Source organism: Fistularia commersonii, chromosome 27, assembly GCF_037954325.1.
Source record: "Fistularia commersonii isolate RoL2024-O1a breed Wild chromosome 27, RoL_Fcom_v1.0, whole genome shotgun sequence".
NCBI classification, from domain to species: Eukaryota; Metazoa; Chordata; class Actinopteri; order Syngnathiformes; family Fistulariidae; genus Fistularia; species Fistularia commersonii.
Genome location: NC_141310.1, coordinates 4029211 through 4054943, shown reverse-complemented (window position 1 = coordinate 4054943; position 25733 = coordinate 4029211). Strand labels below are relative to the sequence as shown.

The window sequence follows — 25733 nt, the reverse complement described above, 5'->3', positions numbered from 1 at the left end:
TTAAAGAGAGAAGGCGGAGCTGCTCTGGAGCTGCTCTTCGTGATGACAACTGTTGTTCTCTGTAGACACCACAGACTCCAGGTCAGATTTAGGTTCCTCACAGGGTTCCTCAGCAGAGCCGCTACAGTCAGAGCCTCCGCTGTCCTCTGCAGTCAGAGAGGGCTGACGGCTGCTTTGACCTGATGACAGGTTTGTCATCTCCGTTTCATCGTGAGAATAGCGACCCGAGTCACCAGTCATGTGACTACCCTCACTGTTGGAGGAGCCCTCTGAGTCGCCGGGATGTCCGAGCAGAGCCTGCAGAGTGGTGGGCTGGTCTGGAGAGATGGCAAGCTCCTCTTCAAAGGTCAACACGGTGGAGCCTGGCTGGTAAGAGGCTGGCGCAGGTATCTTATTCTGCAGCAAAGAGCAGATGTCAGTGTCAAGGCTTAAAAAGCCAAGTTGGAGATCTCGCAATAAGATGTTACCCCGATACAACATATCAAAAAGTTATACATTTTAATTTGGGAGTTGTAAAATTATTTTGGAAAACTGTTACAAGCAACGAGGGTGGCAGCTTGATGCAACATCTGTCGAACTGTTATTGCTTTTAGTGTTCTGTTTTTCCTTTATTTGCTTCTGACAGTGCAAATATCACAAGAAAAGAAATAATGCGGTAAGGGACTAATCGGCTGGGCAATTTTGAGGGGCCCAGACAACTTATGAGCTGCTGATAAAAATTCATCTCTCTCAGTCTCACCTGAGTAGCTTTACTGTCCTTGTTCCTGGAACTGGTGAAGGGAAACCATTTCTTTTTCTTCTCAGTGCCAGGCAGAACAGGGCCAAGAGAATTGATAATGAGATTGGTTCCCCCCTGCAAGAGGAAAAAATGTCTCATTAAAAAGCAGGAAAATGTACACATTACACCTTGCGGTATGCAGGGAGGGATGTTAACACATAATTGTTCTGTAATCTGCATTTGATGAAGTGGAAACTATGTGTGACCTGGCTTTTATCAGAATCTCTAGACAAAGCTAACTGAAAATAATATGTATCAAATATCACCCTAGATTATTTTTCTCATAAACCAATTGAAATATTTCCAGAATTGTCATGTGAATATAGCATGCTGTACTAGCTGTTGTTGCTGTTAAGAACCTTGGTATCAATGAAGTGGTCTTGACTCATCATAGGAATGGTCAAGTCAGCATTTTCAGCTTGTCCTTCAGAATCCAAGTTTCCTGCAGCTGAGGCCTGAGCACCCATTCCCTCTCTGTAAATTTTGACAGCAGAAGACTTTCTACAGGGAAACAAAAACATAAATATGACATCACTAAATACCCAATTGCGATGGGAAATTCCAACACTCACATGTGTCGTATGTATTTCTGTCTTGAGAGTGATTTGAGCTTTACCCATTTTTGCCTCTGCAGACGATGATGAAAGCGCAGATGATGATGCAGATGAGTGCGATACAGACGCCCACAGTGATTCCTGTCATTGACATTTGGTCCAGGTGGTAGAAACCATCGGAAAAGACTGAAAAACAAAGGTACCAGGTACCGCTGTCAATCTTCGAAGATTACCATACTGTGGTTTCTGAAAGTGTAATCTTCATTGAAAAAAATAAAAATTCTCTAGTTTTTACAATGTAATTTAATGACCTATGCAAAAAGCTGTAATGTTCAAAATCTATTTCTAACTACTCAATGAAACCAAAAAACACATTTTTTTAAAACTTAGATAAGAATAATGTTTATTGCGTCTTCTTTACAGTATGTGGTATGGAAGGCCACTGACCTGAGGAGTGGGTGGAGCCGCGGGTGTGTGAAGGGTCATCACCGGACGAGTGATCGGCTCGTACCATCAGCTCTACCATGTGAGAAAATGGCCCGTCACCCATGTTGTTGGATGCAGAGACTTTCACTGCATAGAACTGGCTTGGCTTTAGGTCTTCCAGCAGTGCCATGGTGATGGTCCCTGTCACGTAAATACAAAGTTTACCGACCACTATATACACACACACACACACACAAACACTCTCTAAAAGTACTGTATCGGTTTTAAAGATTTTTTTTTTTTTTAAATATACAGTGTAGATGGTACGATTTTACTCATTTTATTTTATACCTTCAGTGAGTTCAGTCTGTTCCAATGAACAGTGCAACATTAACTACTGATTTTCTGCACTGTTTGCTTGGACATGAAAAGGTTTAGTGAAGGGCTCACGCGTGTAGAAACCCTGGCGGCACCCTGGGCTTTCCACACAGGTCCTTACCTTCTCTTTGCAGGAGTTGCCACTCCCCAGCAAGCCAGGCATTTCTGGAGGCGTACATGATGGTGTAATGTGTAACGGTTAGGTTTGGTTCATCTGGGGGCTTCCATGAGACCAGGGCTGTGTCCTTCTCGATCAGAGTCACTTTCACGTTGGAAGGAGGTAGAGTGGGAGCTAAGGGGAAAGGAGTGATGATACAGTTACAAGACAAAATGAATCAGTTCAGGTTTGCTCCATGTAGTATTTGCAGTGATATTGTGCTCACCCTCAGGGAAAGTGGTCTCATATACCACTGGACTCCAGGGGCTAGACAACTGGTCAATATGCAACCGAATGGCAAATTCATACTTGGTGTTGGGCTCCAGTCCTTGTACGAGTAAGCTCTTTTCACTCCTGAGGATGAAACATGCCAATAAAAATAGATTAGCGTGAACTGGCCTGTAAATGTGGTCCTAACACATTTTTCTGTATTCTGGCTCCGACTCATCAGCAATAATGTTACATAGGATACCTCTGATACAATGTATTCAGTGACTCGACAAGCCATTTTCCTTTTAAAAGCTGATCATTCGCAATAAGCCAGTTTAAGAGTTCCCTTAAATTCCAGTTTTGTCCAGAAGATGGAGACATCGAGCTGTCTTTAGTGTGTGTGTGTGTGGGGGGGGGGGGTTGCAAAACTGGAGGAGAGTTAAGGGTCAAGCTGACGGTAGGTTGCACTTCTCAACCATGAAATGATTTTACAAAGCAAATACAACATAACGTCATCAAACGGGAAGTTTCGAGAGATGAAACAATTGTGTCTAAGATCTAATTTTTCTTCTCAGGAAACAGGAGGCTACATTTAATAGCATCCACAGCTGTACAGATAATTATAGTCCATTAGGGGACAGAAACACAACTACAGGTCTGCTTGGCTGGAAAAGAGGATGAGGATAGCCATAAAAAGTCAGGGAGGTCTTAAGTGAGTTTTTTTTCACCAAAGGGAGAAGAAAAATCCCAAATTAATGCTTCGGAGAAGTTTTTTATGTGGTATATGTGACGTGTATTAAAAAAAGAAAATTCTTACGTCTGCAGGTACAGCACCAGTGAGGCATTCTGGAGGCCCACAGGGTTGCAGCGGACGGTGAAGTTGACTGCATGGCTGGAGGTGAAAGCTGGTCGGCCCCAGTGTAGGAAGACAGTGGTTGAACTGTTGGTTTTTGCGTTCACATTGTTTGGAGGTGGTGGAGGAGGTACCAGGCGATCTCGAACAGCTGGTAAATGTAGGGATAAATGTCAGTTTTCTCACTTTGGATTGCAGCAAATGCAAGAAACACTGTCAAGTGTGGAAAGCGCTGGAAGGAAAAAGCCTCTTGAGGAGACTTACAGACACATCCAGGTGTGCTGATGGTCTGGTCTGCCTGGTAGCCATCTCCGACAAAATTATAAGCCAGAAGTTTCACGTGGTATTTCTTCCTTGGGTCTACATTTCAACAGGAAAGAGAAAAAAAATGTATGATAGAAAAGGATTTGCCATATATTTCTCATACATCAGCCTAAATGCGGTCATCAACCGAGACTCTTCCATCATCATCTTCGATGCAACAATTCATTAGTCGAACTAAAAGCATGACAGCTTCCTTCAACTATGGGAAACCATGGCTGATATATGAAAGAGACTTGGACTATGTGGGTGTGCGGTCAGTGAAGTTTCGAGGTACAATGCGGTGGGAACGAGAGGTGAGGCAGAATGACAGATGCTCCATGTTGTGAGTCCTTTGGTCAGTCTCCGTACCGCTCTGGGCAGCAGAACAGAAGAACTCCACTATCCATCACTCTGACACCACATCTTTTGATTGCAAATAAGAGGCTCCTTTCTGAGGTCTGCTGGTCAGTGGTCACTCCTATTCAGGTCCAGGGTCTGGGGTTAAATTGACTGAAAAATCCATTGGGAAGGATGTCGGTGATGGTCAACAGCAGTTGCGGGCCGCAGTGACCCTTAAGACCCTGCCCCCAAAAAAGCCATCTGACCAAATGTCGCTTTTAGCACATAGAATAATAATGACCTAGGTCTATATAGAATGAGTGTCACATCAAATAATGACCAGAAATTAAATGCAAACAAAAGACATTGTCAAAGATTGATGAAAAAAACAAAATGGGGAAAAATTAAAAAAAGCTCAAGCTTACTGGAACAAATTCAGTAACATTGTTAAAACAGAGGGAAAATTAATGAATTAACTAACAGGACTTCTGACTATTTTCTGACCATTCCTGCCATTACTTATAATAATAAATAATAATTATTATTATTCTATTTACCCCTATTTATCCTCCTTTACACATAATAACAGTGCTCTTCGAAGAATAACTCAAGACAGCTGTCCTGTTCTGCGAAACCTTCAGGGGCTTAAGGGATGTGGGAGAACACAGGGGAGGAACTTGTGTCCATGGAAGTAAAGATGTTTAGGAGGGGAGGAGTCATGCAGTTGCACCCCCACACAGCTTTAAGGAGTTTCAGTGGAGCCAAACCAGGGCCACCAGGTCAGACTGAGATAAAACTGAAAGAATCTAAGGTCACGAGTGTGGAATATGAGATGGGCCTTTCGTTCTCTGCCCTGGGTTTCGCATTGGCTAAGTGGTCAGTCAGATTGACAATTAAAAAAGTTAAGTCTTACGGCGACTTATCACAGTACATTATCCTGTAAACTGGATCATTTTCCAGAGAGAAAGCTCATTGCACATAGATGATTTGGTGAAAAGAACGTTAAAAGAACACAACTTCTAGATATATGTAGAACTTGTGATCTAGAGATACAATTAAAAAAATATCTTGAGGTTTGTTTACATATTCTCAATTGTGTATGAAGATTTTCTTTGGCTTGACATGCCTTGGTACCAATTTTTAAAAAGAAGCATGCAATATCACCTCTACCCAGCCCCGCAATACAATGGGCCTGCCATAATTATGCGAGAGAGGATCTCTGACAGGGGGGGAAGCTTTGACATCTGGGCCACGACCTTTGACATGGAATCTGGGCAAGCTAAATCCTGCAAAAGGAGGGGATATAGGGTGCTCTCTAAAGGGGGATGGTCAAGCTGAGGAAGTGAGAGGAGAAACGGGGAAACATAAACAGCCAAAATAAAATGCCACCTAATAGGTGTTGAAAAACGATTCTGATAAACAAAGCATCTGTATGCTTTTGAGTTTAGACCCCAATACCTGTAATACCTAATATCCTCATTAAAAAAGACAAGTCAGCCATTACATTTTAATACAAACAAACAAACAAACAACATGCATATGAGACACATCACGATATTATTAATGCATTCAATTGGCTGAACTTAAACCATAATTTAAATCCAATGGTTGTGAAATTATATAGAATTTTATACCTGATCATTGTGTTCAATCTGCTAAATGTCATTGTAATGCTCTTTTCTATTTGATTCAGTTGAAAGAGCTGAAACAATTGATTTTATCAGAATGATATGCTTATAAGTTTACCCTTTTATTTAACATTGCTACCAATAGCTTGACCAATAGGAGTTTGTGAATACAATCAATACACTGTAGTCATGAAACAATTGAAGCCTTTTTCACATTGTTCCCACCAATTTGCTTTTCATATGGCCTGACCTCTATAAAATGTTTGTATTAAAGGGCATATTTGGGCCATTTGTGGTTACCCCCTTTTCTTTTTTTTCTGACCAAAATGCCGATCCTGCTGGCCCCTGACGTTTTGTTCTGCCCTGTGAAAGCCCCCCTAGGCCCAAGCAAGCCAGGCCTGAACAGGGGCCATAAATGTCAACTCCCGCATGAACCCACCCCCAGCATCTATCATCTGTTCTGTCTCCTCCCCTCTCTCTTACTCTTACTCACGCAAGACACATGCAAGTGAGCAAAACATTTGCCATTAAAATGATTGTCAGAATTGGAAAAAAAAAATCTTCACACCTCTTTAGGAGTCAAAGGACATGACTAAATGTAGGATGCCCTGCAGCTGTGCTATACATTTACAGTTGTGCAAACAGTGCTGCCTGGTGCCAACAGGTATGAGAGGTATGTAAACCCCAACCAAGACCCTGACATGAATGTATGTTCCTCTTGCGGCCCGCACAGAGGATTCGTACGTGAGGAAGGGTCACATCATTTATAACCAACTGGAGCCTCTTGAACACATTCCTATCTCCCCGGAGAGTATTTTAAATCATTGTGATTGTCATAAGTGATCATTTACCAGTCAGCTCAGAGCATGTCCTTGTGCAGCAGGACACCCAGAGCTGATTCAGCATCCAGTTCAGTTAGAGCTGATAGTTCAGAAAATCAATGTTACTGGTAACAAAGGGATGGCTGGTGTATACTCAGATTATAGGAAATGCCATTTAAGGCGTGGCCAGATTTAATTTGCAGTGACTAACTGGTAAAAATTTCAAACATTAGGTATTTTGTATTCACTGTAAAACAATATAGCCAATTACATTACAAATGAAGGGATTTCTGAGACTAAAGAAAAATACATCTCTTGAAAGTTAAGTCGAAATTTAATGATGTGGCAGTAAAAAAAATGATGGAAAACTGTAAAAACCTTTGGCATCACTTACTGTCCATTAATAAGTACCAGCATTAGAAGCTTCTATTGGTGAACTTTTTCAAGTAAATAACCTATAGCAGAGACAGTAACTGATTTTATTCATAATAACCCAAAACGTCAGTTTATAAAACACCAAAATTGGTATTACTTATAACATGTACCATTGTGGAACGGAGTATATAAAATGTACCGGGCACCTGTCCAGTAACAAAAGCAATTGTTATGTCTAAATTGGGAACGTATACTCACTTTCCATTAGTCATGTTAAGTCGAGTGAATTAAAGTATTTTCCTAAATTATGCTGAAATTACAATGTATATGTTAAACGATGCCAAAAAAGAGGCGTGCGGGCATGAGAGTACAAGTGCTGCTTCACAGCATTAAGAATAAACACTAATGCCGTGAAAAGGAAGCAATTACAGTAAAGTTTAAAGCTATTTATTTAGATTCCACATAGCACAGCAGGCTCTCCTCTGATGCAGGTTGTATGGCCACACAGGAGGCCAGATGCTCTATTTTACACCTCACTCCTCACACTGTGTTGCAGCTAATTCATGAGAAAGAAATCCCACAACTGCAAGATAGTGAGCTCACAAGACATACTCATTGTTTGGCCTACAGCTCAGTTGGTGAGAGGCTGCATTTCCTTTAAGTCTTGGCTAATAAACCATCTTTGTGGCTCTCAAATCCAAACACAATGAGAGTCTTTGATGTCAATGCTCCTTCAGCAACACTGCTCAAAGCGGTCATAAAACACATAATAAATCTGCCTCCACAAAACAGCTTCCCTCCTTCAAAACACAGCCCGCAAAGATCCTTTAGCAAACAGGAGGATAAGGTAATTCCTTTTTTTCAATTAAGCTCTTTTAAAATGTAGAAATCATTCAACTTTTGATGTTCGCTATAATAACTCAGCAGGATTTTTGACAGGACGTTGGAGTATGTCCTCCTGCTCTTTAAAAATGAACTCCATCACTGCTCGAAACAGTCTGAGGAAGTCTCTGTATGAAAAATACAAGAAAATAATACGAGATAATCAAGGTAATAAAACGTAATTGACTTTTAAACTTAAAACACATGAACTATATGCTTGCCATTTAAGTTAAGTAATTAAGATTTTCCAGTCCTTGTAAAACAGAACATTCTTTGAACAGTATATTAGGCATCATTATTTACAGTCGTAGTATGTCAAACCAAAGTAAATTCAATGTTGACAGCGGTTACAATTTACACCTAAAGTAATTTATAGTGCCTCCTCATCCCTCTTTCTGATGTCTTCTAAGCACTGAGCTTCCTGATTTACAAGTCAGCTGCTGGCCACCTGGTTGACCCCCTCCGGACACAGATGGTCAGTTGTCCAGTGTTGCCTGAGACCTTTTCCTCTCACCCATCCAAAAAAAATTCAAAATGAATCTGACCCAAAGGCCTGGGATTTGCCCCACACACACCATTCAGCAGCTGCTTGGAGGACACACAGAAATCCTCTACAGAGGTTGAGAGGTCATGGATCTGGCATGTGGCGCTGTTCTGCACCGCGTCTAATGAACCTCTGCTTAACGCAGGACATGACTTAAAACAATTGATACCCAAAAGGTTCTCTGTTAATATAGGCGGGTGGTTTTGACCAAAAATACACTTTAAAATTCACTTTCCAAATATCATTTGAGTCATTTCTTTTTAGAGAAATGTATACTTATTGGTCTCTTTGACACCACCATTGACTCAACATTTTAATGTCCAATTGTGAACAGCATCATATTAAAACATCCTTAATTTCAGTATATACTCATAGAATATCACTGTTGTGATACCGGGCTGCCCAAGAAATAATTAATTATTTCCACTGGATTCATATTTATTATCTGAGTCTGAACAACCTTTATTTAAAAAACTGACCGGATTCTCTCAGTTACATCTAGCAGCAAAAATTTAACCCACAAGCTAGCAAAATTTGTAAAAACAGACGTTAGAAAGTTTCTTTTTGAAACTTAAAAGGCCCAGTGAAGAGACAGAACTAGAGCCTACAACCTCCAAGAAAAAGAAAGCTTTTAACGGAACATACCAGGAGCTCTACTTGAAATATTGATTTATCACAACTGGTGATTCCCCAAGACCAAGCCCGCTTTGCATAATATGCGGCGACCGGCTCTCTAATAAGGCAATGAAGCCTTCAATATACTCTTGTTATGTTGTTGCCGCAATGTTACGAGGAAGCTGCTAATAAAGTTGCATACAAGTACGCAGTGGATTCGCGTTTATTATTATTATATTCGCAATAACAACAATCTATGTGTACCCCCCCCCGTCTGCTGTAAAATTGTCGAGTGTTGAGCGGTCCGGAGCGATTAAAAGGTTGGGGACCTCTGGTCCACTTGTTCTTTATCAAAAAATACACTTAAGACCACTGATAATATGACTGGTGATTGCAGACATCCCAAACCACATCCTGTAATTTTACTCACCAAGGCCTCCAATGGTGTGTGTATAATCAGAAACACGCAGTTGAACTGGGGCGCTCTCAGGCTGGCTCTCCTCATGGTAGAAGAGTCTGTAGCCTTGGACAGTGACCGAGTTCCTGGGTGCCAACTGCCAGCGCACTAGAATCGTGGTGCAATTTAGGGGCTCCAAATGCAGCTCAGGAGCCAAAGGTACTGCAGAGAAAAGGTCAAAGAGGCTCTTTGGATGATGACAATCATATTGAACACTAATGAGTACAAAAACACTTTTAATCAAAAAGCAGAACTCTTATCAAGCTCTTTTCAGAGTGATATAATCGGAGGAGGATCCTGACTGTGAGGTCTCTTCGAAAAGTCAAACTATCATCTACAGTTCCACCAGCGGTTTCACACTCAACATCAACACTGACCAGGCATAACTTCACTGTCAGCCACAAAAGCATTTTTACACAATCCAATTTAAGGAATGAATTTTACACATCTAACAGAGGACAGAAACCAATGGAGATGGGCAGGAAAAACAAATCCTCCCCTCCCCCACCTCAACTTGTGATGTAGCTCTAAACAGCCATATTCTCTTTCCCACCCGGAGGCCTGAGTCGCTCCCTTTATGACCCATGACTGAAGCCCTTCCAATGTTACTGACAGTGCAGGGCAAAGGTCACACAGTGACAAACATGATGCCTTAACAAGATTAATAGTGAAGTTCTTCCCTTTGCTCTGTCTCGTGGTTGAAACAAAACATATGAGTTCAGTGCCGATTAAATTTTTTGGCTAAAAATGTTTGTCTTCCAACAAATCCAACAAGGAGGGGATATAGGACACTTACAAAAGGGGGAGGGTGGCTGTACCAACAGCACACATTAAATACAACCACCCAAGGGTTTCACGTTACCGAAGTTACTTGAGGTCAATGAGCACCAGTACATCACAAACTATTAGGATTAATATTGAGATTCAAATCCCGGCTGAAATGGCTGTCATTTTTACCGTACGATTTTTATTTTGCTTGCAGGGAATTCAGTTTGGTTAAATTTCATTAAAGAAAGCTGCCTTTAGAGGTCCATTGGAGAGGCGAGATGTAAAGATCTTTATTTGTTTAATTATTTCATTAAAAGATTGGACCTTGATGAAGACCTTGGCCTGTTTAAAGATGGTGTAAGTTTTTAGACAGAGACAGGAAATCTACAATTAATGTTCTAATATTGAAGTTGGGAACAATCAGCTGTATAGTAAATGTCATGTAATGACCAAATAAAACGGATTAATCTGAGTTAATAAAACATGTAGGTTATTTTTGTTTGCGGTTGTAGGCTGTAGCTACAGAACTCCCTTGGGTTTACCTCGAGCACTGGAAGCCTTTGGGGTGCGGTGAGAGGTCCAGGCCGACTGCTCTCCCCACCCTATGCTGGTTGCAGCCGTAATACGCAAAAGGTAGATGGTGTCAGGATGCACATTTTCCAGTAAATATTGGGTCTTGTCTCCAGGAAGCTCTATTTGTGAAACTGTGCTCTCAGCACTGGTGCGGTATGATAGGCGGTAGGCAGAGACTCGGCCACGACTCAGCTTCTCAGGGAGGGGCTGCCATGATACCTGGATGTCTCTGGGGCTGTGACTGGTGAGGCTGAGCTCAGGAGCACGGAGTGGAACTGTAAATGGACAATACAAATGTTTGATGATAAGCCAAGATCCACCAAAGTAAGCATTTTACGAGAAAAAAATGCATCCTTGAAGAAATCAGTTTAGCTCTAAAATTACTTGAATTTTTGTTTGTACATGAAATTTTGATTAGTTTACTGTAGAATAAGAAAAAGACATTACAATGCCGTGAGCAGATGAGCTTTCCAAAGAACTGAGTAACAAGCCCAAAGGTTGGAGAAAAAGCTTAAAAATGTAAAATTTGATTGGGCTGTTATGTTGACCGCAATCTAATGAATTAAATCACATTAACTAGTGACCAAACAAAGCACTGACAATATTCCTGTCAAATCAAACCTCGAAAATTTGCTCCTAACCACAGAGGATAACCTATTCTCATTTAGTATTCTCGAAGTGACAGATTTAATACTTCAAAACTGACACGAAGTGTATGGCCTACCATCCTCCAGCGTGTGCTGGAACATGTGGTCTGACATGCGACTGGCTCCCATGGGCATGTAGGCCACAACATAGAAGGTGTAGTTGCGTGCAGGTTCCAGGTCATCAATAATGTAGCGAGTTGTATCATTTCCAATGACAATTTGATATTCCTCATTATTTAATCCTGTACAAATGACAATATGATACAATAAATGACTCAAGAATAGGTACATTTCAAGTGTGAAGCGACTATGATACAGATAATGAGAAGATCATTGAAAAAAACATGTAAGGCCAAGGTAGAGGGTATTGTCCTTGAAGATTTATGTGTATACGTTCACCCCTAAATCTTCAAAGTTATCAGCAAGATATTTAAAGATTTGGAACATTTTATGTCACACCAAAACATTGCCTGGATTCAAATAAATTACAAGAATGAGAAAAATTGAGAAGGCTTTTGTCATCCCGGTCCTTTTAAAGTTATTTTACACGTATAGCTGTGTAAAGCACAAAAACAAACACAAAACCTCCACAAATCTGAATAAACTATGTCAACCATATTCTTATTTTTTTGTAACCTTCTCATCAGCATTCTAATATTTCGGAAAACACAGTGCCAACTACAACTTAGCAGTTCGTTATGATCAGTGCAAAAAAGAAAGTTGCAAAATAGGTTATTTGATCCAACAAAAAATGTAGTTGAATTTCTTCTACAGTAAACAAGGTACTTGAGTTTAAATAAAAAGCACTTTCGACACTCTGAATACCTCAGTAAGCCTTCCTGACTATCTCATTGCCTCCTACAGCCCTCAAAGGATATACGCTTTCGATACTCATCACACAGACTAATTAGTTCCTCCTTTCATTAGGGCCTCCATTTAGACAAAATCTTCTTTGCCTGCCACCTCAGGTGCAGGGCCTACGGTCTTATACTCTATCAACGTCAACCAACTGTTGTTCCCTTTGACTGTGGGGGCACAGTCACTAAATCCACATCAAGTACTGAAAATCCTTGACAGACTTGAGTTATTCAAGAATAAAACAAAGAATTTGTTCAACTAGTTCACCTTATTTTGACCTCCTCCTCTCTAACAAAATCAAGCAGGTGTTCCTTTTTCTGAGTTGAATTATTTACATTTCACCTCGCCAATAGAAGTCAGGAGAATTATAATTAAGTGCGGCCTTGAATGAACCACCTGATTCCTTTTTTTTTTTTCTGGAATGTTGCATTGTTTGAATCTGACTCTTGCTGTCAGTAGCAAGAGTTCCCAGGAAATCTGAAAGGCTTTTCTGTTTCCACACTACAACCCTTGTGAGTTTTTGTATAGTGTTGTCTGCATCCTGCATTTTATCAGCCAAAAGGGCCCCCAATTCTTGAAACTGGAGTGCTGTAGGCTAGCTAGAGGGGACCAGACTTGTTTGTTAAAAAAAAAAAAAAAAAAAGCCATTGTCCCTCTTTATTTTGGAAAATGTTTTTTTTTTCCCCTTTCCTGAAAACTGCCCACCAACATAGTATGAACACCACACAGCCAGTTTGTTTGCTTGCTTTGTTAGATACAACAGAAGACGCACAGAAAGAAGAAGCTCTGTTGCTACTTCCACCATAAAATCTAAAGGCTTTTGGTCACTAAAAGGTGTGTGGCCCGAGCAGAAACAATAAGCATATCCACACAAATCACTCACCTTCAGCCTTCATGTAGTGGACAGAGTAAGCAATAACTTTATCTGAGTTATAGACGGGCCTCTCCCACGCTAGGAGGATGGCCGAGCTGGACACCGTGTCAGCTCGGATGTTCCGAGGGGCACTTGGCCGGTCCTCCGACATCACCACAATGAGCCTTGCCATGGAGAGGACAGATCCTTGATCATTCTCTGCCTGGCACTGATAGATGGCATCATCCTCAGGGATGATCTGATTGATGACCAGTTTACTGTCGGACACAAACATTAAGATGGAGATTATGCATGCAGAAGATTTATCCTCGGACAATTCATGGTCTTCCTTTGCCAAGAGGAAGCCACAGCATAATTACCCCTGAGAAGCACAGACAGTTGAAAAAGGAGCATAATATAGGGAAACCAACTAAAGCCCCCATTTGCACAGCTGTAAATTATTTAGTTTCCTCTCTGCTAAGACACTGATTAATTATTCATGTTAATTGTTTTTAATTAACCAAAAAGATGACAACATTAGAGCTCCTGATTTTACCACCTCTGTGCCTTCCAGACCAGAATACCACACATAGTAATTGTGCACAACAGAACTATTGTTCATGTGAGGGGAAAGATACCTGCTGTACATCTTGATACGGCCATTTGAGTTCACTTTCTCTCCATTCTTGAGCCAAGTAATTTGAGGCGTTGGAAACCCTTCAGCTTGGCACACAAAACGAGCAGTGCCGGCACGTGGACGGGTTAGGCTTTCTGGCCACTCTACCAAGGAGGGCGGTGCTTTGGAAGAAAAGAATTAATGAGAAAATACCTATCAGAATTGTTTGAATCAGCTTGACAGAGTGACAGATGACATGGTCAAAAAAAAAATTACAATATCCCAAAAGAACTGAAAATTTTTACCAAGTATCGTCACATTGGCTGAGGCAACAGTGTAGTTGCGTGTGCCTGGAGTGGTAGCCCTGCACATATAAACCCCTCCATGCTGGGGCTTCACATCTGTGATTATGAGGTTGCCATTTCCAAGCACTTTAGTGTTGTAAACGTCAATAGACTTGCTGTCAGCTCGACTCCAAGAGATGATGGGTCGGGGATTGCCTGTGGCCATGCACTCCAAGATGGCACTCTGATGGAGAGACACAGAAGTATTCTGTGGCCCTGCAATGATGCGTGGTCTTTGGGGAAGCTGGGGCCTGGGAGCTGCAGCAACAGACAGAACAAAACGTTTTAATGGGTGAGGTCTTATGTCACCAACATTATAACTCACGTGAAAACACTTCAAGCTGGTCTTTAGTCCTGCTATCCTTCTAAAAAGTCCAAAACTTTACAACAGAAACTGTTTGGCAACTTAAAGAAATAACTGTCTTTGCCAGCCTCTTGCAAGAAGCTGGTAAGAAAAACAGTTTCTCATATTTTTGATTGATCAGTCCATTGTGTTGGTGTCTTTCAGATTAAACGCCTACGAATAGAGAGCTGGGTTATATACCTGGTGTGACAGTAAGAGAAGACTCTGTGCTCCGACGGCGGCTTGCAATGTTTGTGGCAATGCAGCGGTAATTCCCTGCATCAGCTTGCTGCACTCCATAAATTTGAAGAACACCACTGGGCAGGACTGTGATTCTGCAGGATGGATTAGATGTGAGTGTATAGTACGGAAGTTGTAACAGGGTCATTTCCATTGATTAAAAAAAAAAAAAAAACTGCAACAGCCACCAAATCAGTTTTAAAGGAGATGCCATAAAATCATAAGCTCATAAACTCATACTGTAAACGGAGTGTGTATACCTTTCAGTGGCAAGGGGAAGAGTGATCCGATTGAACTCCCAAGTGATGATGGGAGGAGGGTGTGCATTGACTTTGCAGGAAAATCTGGCAACTGATCCTTCAGTTACCACAATGGACACTGGCTGGATTGTAAAAGACGAGATACCTGTAGTGAAACAGAGATACAAACGAGAGATAACGTTAAGATTGTGACAAAATGAAGAGGGTTTTATCATCTGCTCTGTAGCTATTTGTACTGGCAAACTTAAAGTGTTTTCATGATTGTTCGCATATTTTTCTTGATTTAATAATCATGTACACTGTCACTTAATGAATGTGATTAATAAAATACGGCTATTTTTACAGAGATAGCTTGAAGGATGAAAATCTGTATATGTGATCTCTTACAAAAACAAAGAGCTCAGCTCTGTTTTGTTCCTATTCTGTATTCTGTAAGTGAAAGGTTTTGTCAAAAATGAACACAGATGTTTTACTTACTGATGTTCTTCCTTACAACTACTGTATGGCTGGCAACTATCCTTTACATGAAACGTTTTCAAGATGAGAAGGGGAAACTCCTCTCCCTAAGGTGGTGTTTGTCAAAACCGCTATTGTATCCCTATTCAATCTGGACAATCTCTGAAGTTTGAGCATCAAGGTGAATTAAACAAAAACCTCATAAAATTGCCAATCAAGGAAGATAATAGAGCAAATTGTATCAGCCACAGAGAAATATGATACTTGTACAATATAAACATTTAATAGTGAATGCAGACATGTTTCATGATCCATTTGTATGTTGACTGATTTCAGGTATTCATTCAACTCAGCCAGGTCCCCTGGATGTCAGAAAACAAAGATCCCTCGTACCTAAAGCTAATGACCTGCAGTGTGCTGCAGGAAGGTGATGACTGGAGTGGAACATCTACATCCTGTGTGGATAGGATTTCCCTGAAACTGAGCTGTTGTCAGCTACAGGCTGTGCAATGAGTGCACTAAAGACCATGTGTGTTACAAATGGCTTTATAGAGAGCCAAACAGCACCAAAATTATGTGCATAATGACACAGTTTCAAGCATTTTGTTTCAATGGACTCTATTTAACATCGGTAACATTGGTTTACTTCTGTGCCATAAACTCCTTAATGCTGTGCTGTTTTTCTATCTGCTGAAAATAAACAACAGCTGAAGCCTGAGGAGAGCCATTTATCGAGAGAAATCAATTGCGCTCTTTGTGATATAGAGCAATTATTGAAGATTTGCAAAGGATAGGTATAAATTATTAATAATGGAACGTCTCCTGCGACCAAGAGATCAACCAATCCGTGAGCTAAAAATATTTTTCCACCTGAATAGAAATAAGAAGTCAATACAGCTCAACTGAATTTCTGTCTCTCCAATAATGTAAGTAAACGAGCACTTTGCTGTGTTCTTTATCTGTGAATGCTCAAGAGGTTCATCTGCTGCAATGACCCATCATGACAGATGTGATACAGAGAACAGCAGTTCAGAAATGGAAGGATCTGACAGGTAACAAGTGACAAAAATGAGAAAATGAACCGTCTTCTATGATCATAATTTGAAGACAGAGAAACCTGGGTACAATTAATGCAAATACATTCATAGTAGAAAATGTTGAGCAAATAGGTCAGATTTTGCATAACTTCTAGGCTGCTCAGCAAAATAATTTCTGAACAGGGTTGATATAATACAAAGAGACAGAGGCCTTAAAATAAAAAAAAAATGAAGGCAATGTGATCCAATTCCCAAAGTGACAACAAATCACAGACAGATGTAAAGAGTGTTCAGGGAAATGTAGTCAAAATAAGCCAGTGTGACTACTCCCAACAGGGGCCGCAACTGCCAGCTGTCATGTAAATCATCAAGCTTACACAACTGCTTACAAGCTGAATCTACTTGGTGGGATGCACAGATTCAATATTGATATCTGACTGAAAGTCACCGGGGTTACTCGACCAGGAATCTTGACATTGAGACCAATTTATTCGCCCTCCAACCCAAAATTCTACAGCATTGTAGCCATGCATTCGTATAAAACAACCATTCCAGTCTCTATTAATATGGTTTTGAGGAACAGGAGAGACAATCTTACCTTGCTATTATGATATGTTTTGGCCACTTCCTTTATATCAATAAAAGTTGAGGCTAGTGTCTTTATGAGGGTTTTTCATTGGAAAAATAAGTTTTATATATATATATATATATATATATATATATATATATGTATATATTCCTTTTCCGGTAAGTAGTCTATTGGGCTTCATCCAGTTCATTAAATGTGATTTTTCTAATAGATATTCATAAAAAACTGCGGGAAGTCTTTAGTCTGTGATCAGAGTTCATAAATAATTTTTTTAATAATGAATATTTTTCCATATTTTTTCGATTTGATTTCTTCGTAAATGAATTCTTCATTTTAAAGAAAAATGAATTTACGATTCAAGAGAAAAAGAACAAATCATCCAAATGACTGCATTGAAGCATCATCATCTATGTTATCGCCTGCTTTTTTATTTTTAGAAAGGCCTGTACATTTACCTTGAACATATTGACCCAAATTAAATTAGGCTTAGCCTCCCTGGTTTAAATTCAAATTAATGGGAAATGATAATTTAAATAATGTTGGCTTGCTATCTTACTACGAAATGACTCCACTTCCACGTATTACCGGTATGTGGTTGACCACCTACAAAGATAAAGAAATAAATGAGAAAAACAAAGATTGTACTCTAATCTGTCCCAAACAACATACTTTCTTTCTATGTTTCCTCAGTTTCAGTTGTTTAATTGATATTTGAAGTATTTGCACATACTTATAAAAGCAGGTATTAGTGCCAGAAACACTGCTTAATTTCAAACAATAAAAGCAATCACTATGTTTGGATTTTAGGATTTTTTTTTTAATTGTGGGTCCTGTCGCTGCAACCGCACCGTCACTGTTCAATGAGCGAGTGGAAACTGTGAAACATTAGAAGTATATTGAGCACAAAAATGCTCAATATCGCAACTGTTTCTAACTTCCAATCATAGAGTCACCAGTGTTAACACATGTTAAACTGAAAACAAGTAGTCAGGTCCTTTCACTGAGGACACATTTAATCAAATCAGTGGACGTTGTTAGATCCACACGGTCTGTTTGAAGTGACAACAGGATGGGGCAGAGGCCTCCATCCCTCTTCGCCACAAAACCACCCTGACCCACCCCCCGCATTAATGCTGCCTGTTACAAAAATGCCATTAATGCGCTGCAGTGATATGCCTGGAGGGCATGAGAGATGAGCCGCTCTGATCCTCTGCCTTCCTACTTTACAATTCCATTCAGGCAAATGATGCAGGATTGGCAAACAGTGGAATAATCATTGATTATTGATAAACTACTAAGTCAAGGTGTAAAATCTATAATAGCTAGGCTTTGTAAAGCAGTGGCTAAAGAACTCAGGGGTGCAAATAGGATGCTGACCTTCTGCCAGTTTGCCAAAGGACACAACGTGCATCAAGATTTTTAAGATGTTCTTTAATTATTTACATTTGGATAAACAGTAATACACATGGGCATTTAATCCCATCTTCTGTATCTTAATAGCTAAAACATACAAGCAAGTGTTAACCCTATCCTGATGTCCATCTAAAATGTTTCATTTAGCAAAGTACAAAACAGGACAAATTACTGAGTGTTCCCCAAAAGCAAAGCAAAGAAGTGCTGACCATCTGCCCTTCTCGGCAATCTCACCTCTCACCTCTGACCCCCACAAATCTTGCCGAGCACCCAACTCAGGCACAGCTATGCATGAACACCCCACAACAGCTCTCTGGAAACTGCAGGGAAATCCTGCGGATCCTTATTCAGTCTGTGAGGCTTTGAAGGTATGTTTTGTTTTATTCTTTTCGGTTGTATCACTAACACCTGACAGCTGATGCTTTTACAACAAACAGCAGCTGCAGGAGACAGTATCAACATTAGATGCATTGTCAGGAGTGTTGCTTTCACCGAAGTGAAAAAGTAGCAATGGTGACAGAGGCATTCCATTTAAGTTAATGGATAAAATCTGTGACACGATTTACAATGTTTACTTGTGGCCTTTTGCACTGGCTGTTTTTTTAAAGGTGAGTAGAACATCCACTCTTTAACCCTAAAGAACAAAGGTATGAATAACAAAAAGGAATCCATCATTATAGCTTCACTACTTTCAAATGTATGAGTTCAAATGTGAAATGTAGTCTCAATATCAGTTCTACCTGAACCAGAAGTGGAAAACTGGGCTTATCTTCAGCTGCTAACAGATGGGCTTGCCGATGCCAGCGGCTCAACAAACTGGGGGTCAGTGGATAGGTCAGGTCCAAACAAAGGTTCCCTTACAAATACCAGAAATTAGTTCAGCCTTTGCTACTCTGGTTACTGTGGTCAGTTTCTCAACCTCATTACAAGCAACAACACTCTACAATCTTGAGAACCTCTATGTTAACTTTTTTGTGATTCTGGGCTACAATGTAACAAATACTCTTAAAGAAGGCTTCAAACAGTATTAGGTGCCAAGATAAAAAGAAGAAATTTGTTATTAGTTTGAGTTTATAAAATATCAATTTATCTAACCTAGGATATTTTTTGAACAGTCTTGCATATGACCAATGTTGCATTTCTTTACTATACTTTAGGTAGCCCCTCATAAATTCCCTTGTAATTTGGGCAATATTTGTGAATGAAAGGGAAAGAAAGATTAAGGTTTGTTCTCGAGAAGAAGTCAAAACTTTCAATGAACAACAACAACAGGATGGATATGAAGCTATTGTTGTACTACAGAGAAGCAATGTCAAAACCGCTGGCACAATCTCCTATCCCAATTTTCTAAACCCAAGATGTCAGAATCCCTTTTCTTCCTCTCGCTTAGCTTTGTGAGAAGAACTACAACCCCCCCCCCCCTCCCATTCTTGACACTCACCCCCAAGGTCCAATCTTTTAGGGGCATTAAAATTGATCATCTTCCCCTAATGCTTCAGGCGGCACACTAAATTGATGGCATCAGCATGGAGAGGCACATAAAAAAGTCATACTAAGTCAAACAAGTTCCTGAATAAACTACACTCAAAACTGAAAAGCGCTTGCAATTATCTGATCTTTACATTTGTCATCCCACAATTTTTCTGAACCTGGCCACTAACTTACTATAGAGACTGACTCCTTAACATTTGCAGTGACCCCACTGAAAATTAGTTAAAGGCTTAGGAAAAAAACAAAACAAAAAGTGATAGCTGATAAGCAAAGAGAGACAATGCAAAGCAGAAAAGGCCCCACAAATCAATCACTAGCTGTTTGGCAGATGTGCTGCTGTGCAGCACGGACTGCAGGACAGTCAAGTGACCATTGGCCTGGCTTAATAAAGAGCTATTCCCATGAGCGGCTTGACCCCTGAAAGCACCGCACAATGTGGGAAGTGGTGATGGAAGGAGCATTCAACCCCTCCTCCAGCTCCTTATCTCTGTTACAAAGTTTTCCAATCATTTGACAGAACCTTCCACTCACCACAGACAGTGACTTCATTGTCTGTAATCTCTGTGTCAGACGATGGATTTTGAGAAGGTAATCAATACCTAGGTTCACTTAATTATTGTTATTATTAGTGGCCGTAGTATTTATTTTTTCAGACCAGTTTTATCCTGGAAATATGGGCTGTCAACAGAGAACACAATGCAAGTTGATGGTGGGCATTTAACTAGATATTTGTTGAAAGAGGGAAAAACAAAACATACACACAAACACACACACAAAAAAAAAACAAAAAAACAAAAAAAAAACAATGATTATGTAGCAAGTGATAAAAAAATAAAAAGACCATGTAGCATTATTGTTAGAAAGATTTAAGTTCTCTGGTCTGTCTCACTACCCTCCTACTATTGAACAATTTAGAGAAACCTTTGACCTCTAGGCCTGCCGTTCAGGGGAACCATGGTAACCTTTTCGTGTCCAGCAGAGGAGAAAAACAAGATTCTGGCCTTTGAGTTGTCTCACTTAAGGGCATTTCATTCATCCACACCCCCACTCATACTGTGCGAAGTTTGCCTTCGTCTTATTAGAGTTTCTAATTGTGCTTGGCCAGTGAAAGTCAAATGCATTCCTTAGCAACTTAAAATATCGCTGTGGTCCAGCCCCAGCTCCATATCGGCACAGACAGGAGGTAAATTAACTTTAAAAGGGCAGCAGCTCCCTCAGGGACAGCTTTTAAAGTTCTGATTCTCTCAGCATAGGTTGGTGATAAACTAAATCATCATTGCCGGAGAATTTGTAGAGACATGAGTTACTGACACATAACACAGATGATCTGGTCCGCAACACTAAATGGCTCCGCCAGACTACTTACATCACAGTAAAGTCCAAAATGCTGCTTACACAGTTTGTAAACAGCTACTTTTATATACATTTTTACTTAAAGTTTTCAGATGCTCTGATAACCCATTGTTACAAATTATCACAAGGATCAAAATGGTCATCAAGATAACAAATGAAATTTGATTTGTTCAGGTATCAGTTCAAAGTAACAGGGAATACGCATGCTGCTGATCGATCCATTTCTACATCAATCAAGTGATCACCCCTTCAAATGACGGTAATCCAAATGGACGCAAAAGTAAATTGTAAAATGAGGTGAAACATTATCAAAAGGATAATTAGCAATGGAGCTCCTAATGTTACATAACACAGTTGTGCCATAAATAAAGGCAAGTGAAAGCACTCTACCAACTCAGGCCCAAGCCTGTATTTTATACTTGTCTTTGGTACCACTTTTTGGCTGCTAACTGGTATTTCCAGATATCCCTCATCTCACTGGGGAGTGAGCTTAATGCTCATGTACTGTATGTCTGACATTTTTTGAGTTATTTTCATCTGACAAAGTTATAAAGAAATTTGCCGAAGCCATAGTTTAACAACCTGACGAGCATTGACAACCTGACATTTTCATCTGCTACCAAAGCATATGTACCCTAAATCACACAGTGTGAGACCAAAACAGTGAGCAAACGTTGGAGAGAATCTCTGCTGAAATTCCAATCAATCCCAAGACTATTGACAAAAGTCACATGATGAGGCTTGTGTGTCACATTCCACTTCATCAGGGCCAGATCCCTTATCACCTTTGCGCTTTAGCAACCATCACCGTTGTTTAAATTAGCGGATCCACAGTTTCAGTATAAAGGGGTTTGAGCGGGAAACGCATTACATTCTCCTATTTAGGACTGGGTAAAGTTGAAAAGTGTATTGAAAAGGGAATGTTTTTTTTGAGGAACTTAACTAATGGAGTTACAGAATGTTATGAAAAGGACTCTTTTCCTCTTGCCTATTGTGCTATTTATCCATAATGGCTTGCTAAATGTTCACAGGACAGGCAGTAGAGATGTCTGCCTTCTCTTGACACCCTAGATTCAAGCATTAATTTATATCTTTTTTCATAAAAGTGAGACACACCTTTCTGAACAAAATCTGAACTCGGAATTAATCTCTGTTACTCTGTTACATTTGCTAAAGCAAACTGGTCCAACTGTTTTGTCCACTGATACCAGAACAAGTAATAGCCTAAAAAGAAGCCCTTTTCTTTTTGAGAGCACAGGGGGCAATATGGACAAAAACAGTCAGAGTGAAAAGCTTTTCACTCTGGGGCCAGAGTGGTGAGAGAAAAAACAATTGTGCAAAGCTTCAGGCCTATACTGACCAGGCAAGGCCTGCAATAAAGTACGGTCATTTAGACACTCAGAGTAAGGCTGTAGTACTGGGAAACAGCAATTCGCATTTGTGTGTGTGCGCGCACGCGCATATGTGTGTGTGTGCACGTCACTCAGGACAACCCCCACTGTTACCTCTGTGTCCTTCAACTGAGCATTTCTCAGGTATGTGCAAATTTTATGAGCTTCCAGATAGACCCTCAAGCAGGCCTAAGTGCCATTTTAAGACAAACTAGTGAAGCTTGCTGGCAGCCTTTACTACCTCTTAAATTCATCCTATAAAACAGGTAACCCATTATATTAATTGATCAAATTTAATGTACAAATTATTATTGGGCAAATGAAAAGAAACTGATTAAAACCAACAGATGCGTACAGATGGTTATAAGGTAAGAGCGGGCAATACGATCAATACGGTAATGAATTGTGATAGTCTTTTTCCTACAAAACTTTATTGATCTTCCCTTTTATGGGAGATACAACTAGAATTTATCCTTCTCCGTTTTCCATCACTCCAGCTGATGTTTCTGTAAGGGGAGCTGCCTCCAGTCAAACGGACATACAGTGAAACCGAGGCGTGCCTGTTTGGATAAAACGCATGCGGTTTGCAGACTTAGTCACAGTGTCATGGATATTCACGAAACACATCCCACTTGTGGGATCACTTTCTGCGAGCAACATCATACTGTGGTCATCAAACTTTGACAAGGGTGAAGGATGCTGCCTTCATTAAAGAGTAGCATATTCTGCCATTTTTGTCCTTTACAGAAGAGTGAAAAAAATCAGATACAGTCTTTAAGAACAGATAGCTTTTGATAAATGAGAGTCCTCTCCATGCAGCTCACACAATACTCAAAACAAAAGCTCTCGCATAAAATTCTCCCCTTAACAATTACATTCTTGCCACCGCATTATCAGTCTTTGCATTCAACCCACATCACGATCACAAGACAAGTCATGCAAACCCTTTCATCCACTGCCACGAAATCTATTTCTGCCTCATTTAATTTAACTGGAGATGTATGGTATGTAATACGTGCGTGTGTTCTTGCTGATGGAAATTCGTAGGCAGAGTGAAAAACCTGATATGCATTCTGCAAAAGTGGCATGGCAACATGTTCGGCCCGTGGGTAGGAGGAGGGGGATGAGATCCCGAAAGAACAACTCTGCCTGAAGCTTCCCAACACCCCCTAAAAATATGAGGCCGACTCACAGACCATTGAGGGAGAAAGCATTCCAAAAGAACAATTCCTCCAGCGATCAGAGTGCAATAACATGAAAGCCCTGGCCTGTGAATAGGGGTCATCTGCTCTTTAGCTTTGGGGAGCCAATATCCAGGACAGCTCCTAACCTTTCAAACTGTGGCTCCTTCATTAACACACCAATGGCCGTGTTCCGCTTCCTTTCTGAGGCTCAAACTTTGCCCTCTTCCTCCACAGCCACAACCAACTCAGACCAAATGCAACATGCGCTTTGAAGGAGAAAGCGGTTTTAAAAAAGGGAAGAGATTCACTTTATAAATTTCATCCAATTTGTCCTGGAAGCAAATAGGAGCGCCTGGTCAAAACACAAGGCGTCAATTTTAGTCTAGAAGCAGATTCACAACCCCAAACCTCCATATTTGTTATTTTTCCAAAGGGGTCCCGGGTACAATACTCACTTGCGATTGTAAGTCGGGCTTTCTGGCTCAGAATTGCTCCATACTTGTTCTGAGCAAGGCACTGGTAAAACCCTTCATCTGATTTGTCTCCTCTTCTGCTCTCCACTTCTGAAATGTACAGTGAGCCGTTGGAGAGCAGGTACACCCGTTCATTCTCCACCACTTTTACTCCATTTTTAAGCCATCGGACATCGATGGGGGCCTCTCCGTGTGCCTGGCAGTCCAAAATAACAGCCTCTTTGCGTATGACGATGACATCGTGGGGCTCCTTGATGAAAAATAACTCACTAAAGCATAAAACACCTGTAGAGAGAGAGAGGGGGGGACCTTGTCAGAATAATTAAGTGCAAGAGACGGCGGTCATTATCACGGGACGTGGCTACACCAGTAAAAATATTTACAACCTGTTCAAACGTGATATACAATTTAAAAGGTTTTTTTGGGGGGGTAAAGAGCGAGGACAATAAAATCAGCGGTGTCCTCGGAGTTGGTAGCAGCAGTGTTTATAGTCAAGTGTGAGACAGATTAAAACGTCCAGCAGAGGTAAAATATCACACTGGGAGGCCTGGAGTCCTGCCAGCACAAGTCTATTGTCATGTACTGTAATCGGATTGCAGCTTCATAAGGTCCCTTCACCACTTTAATCCAATTACTTAGAGCTCATAAAGTCAGCAGCTGTAAATGGGAGAGTTGATTCAATTAAGTCTCCCAAACAACAATAACAACAACAACAAACTATTGCAGGGTTCGACCTGTATAGGATGGAACAGCTACAGGTATTTTCACATCCGAGCACTCCGGGTTCACACAACCCGAATCAAAAACTGCTGTTATTATTTACTATATATTATTATTTAAAAAAAAGAAAGAGCGCCGTGCTGCGTGTCTCTTTTGTTCTATACGCGGTTGTATAATAATCATCGTCCAAAAAAAGACAAATTACATTTGTTAATTATTCACGTTTCGAGACGGCTAGCTAAATCCAGTTAGCGTGGGACGTTGTAAAAACACTTTTAACCTGTTAACTAACTCTTTAAGCCGGCCAGATTGGTTAACTTGTATGATTTCGTCTAAATTCGGTAAAGATTTGTTTCTTTTCGCGGATAAAAGGTGAACTGCGTTCTGAAAAGGAATTGAATTTAAAATAAGGAATTTTCTTCTTTCCAGCGATAAATGGATGCTGGGCATTCAAGGCTGTTAATGGCGAACTTAAATGCCCAAAGTAAACAATTCAAAAATGTTTTTTTTTTTTTTTTTTTAAGGCACAATCCTCTGTTCACGATAAAAAAAAAGTTGAATAAAGCTACTTTTGAAAACTCGAGTGAAAGCCAAATGTCTTTGGGGTCCGTTTCTGGATTCAAAGTCGGCGAATCTCCCGGTCGAGCTACCGGTCAAACATGCGGGGGACCAGTGATGGATCCCGGCGTGTCTCACGGAAAATACCCCCCTCCTCTCCCCAGCTGCTATCACCTTACCTGAGATTGGTAGAAAAACTGCAAAGACCAGCCACCGCTGATATAATTTCCGTTTGACAAGCGCCAT

General features: G+C 40.5%; 1 protein-coding gene across 1 annotated transcript; it reads right to left on the bottom strand.

The window, feature by feature from the left end:
- prtga (protogenin homolog a (Gallus gallus)) lies at window positions 1-25733 on the bottom strand. Its single transcript, XM_086174552.1, has 19 exons — window positions 25667-25733; window positions 24192-24494; window positions 14823-14967; window positions 14524-14657; window positions 13941-14237; window positions 13658-13817; window positions 13050-13297; window positions 11386-11550; window positions 10631-10936; window positions 9294-9482; window positions 3621-3716; window positions 3321-3507; window positions 2520-2647; window positions 2258-2428; window positions 1780-1959; window positions 1395-1518; window positions 1138-1279; window positions 740-853; window positions 1-396 (listed from the first exon to the last, which is right to left on the bottom strand). Exons 1-19 carry the CDS (start codon window positions 25731-25733, stop codon window positions 1-3), a joined length of 3552 nt encoding a protein of 1183 aa, XP_086030678.1.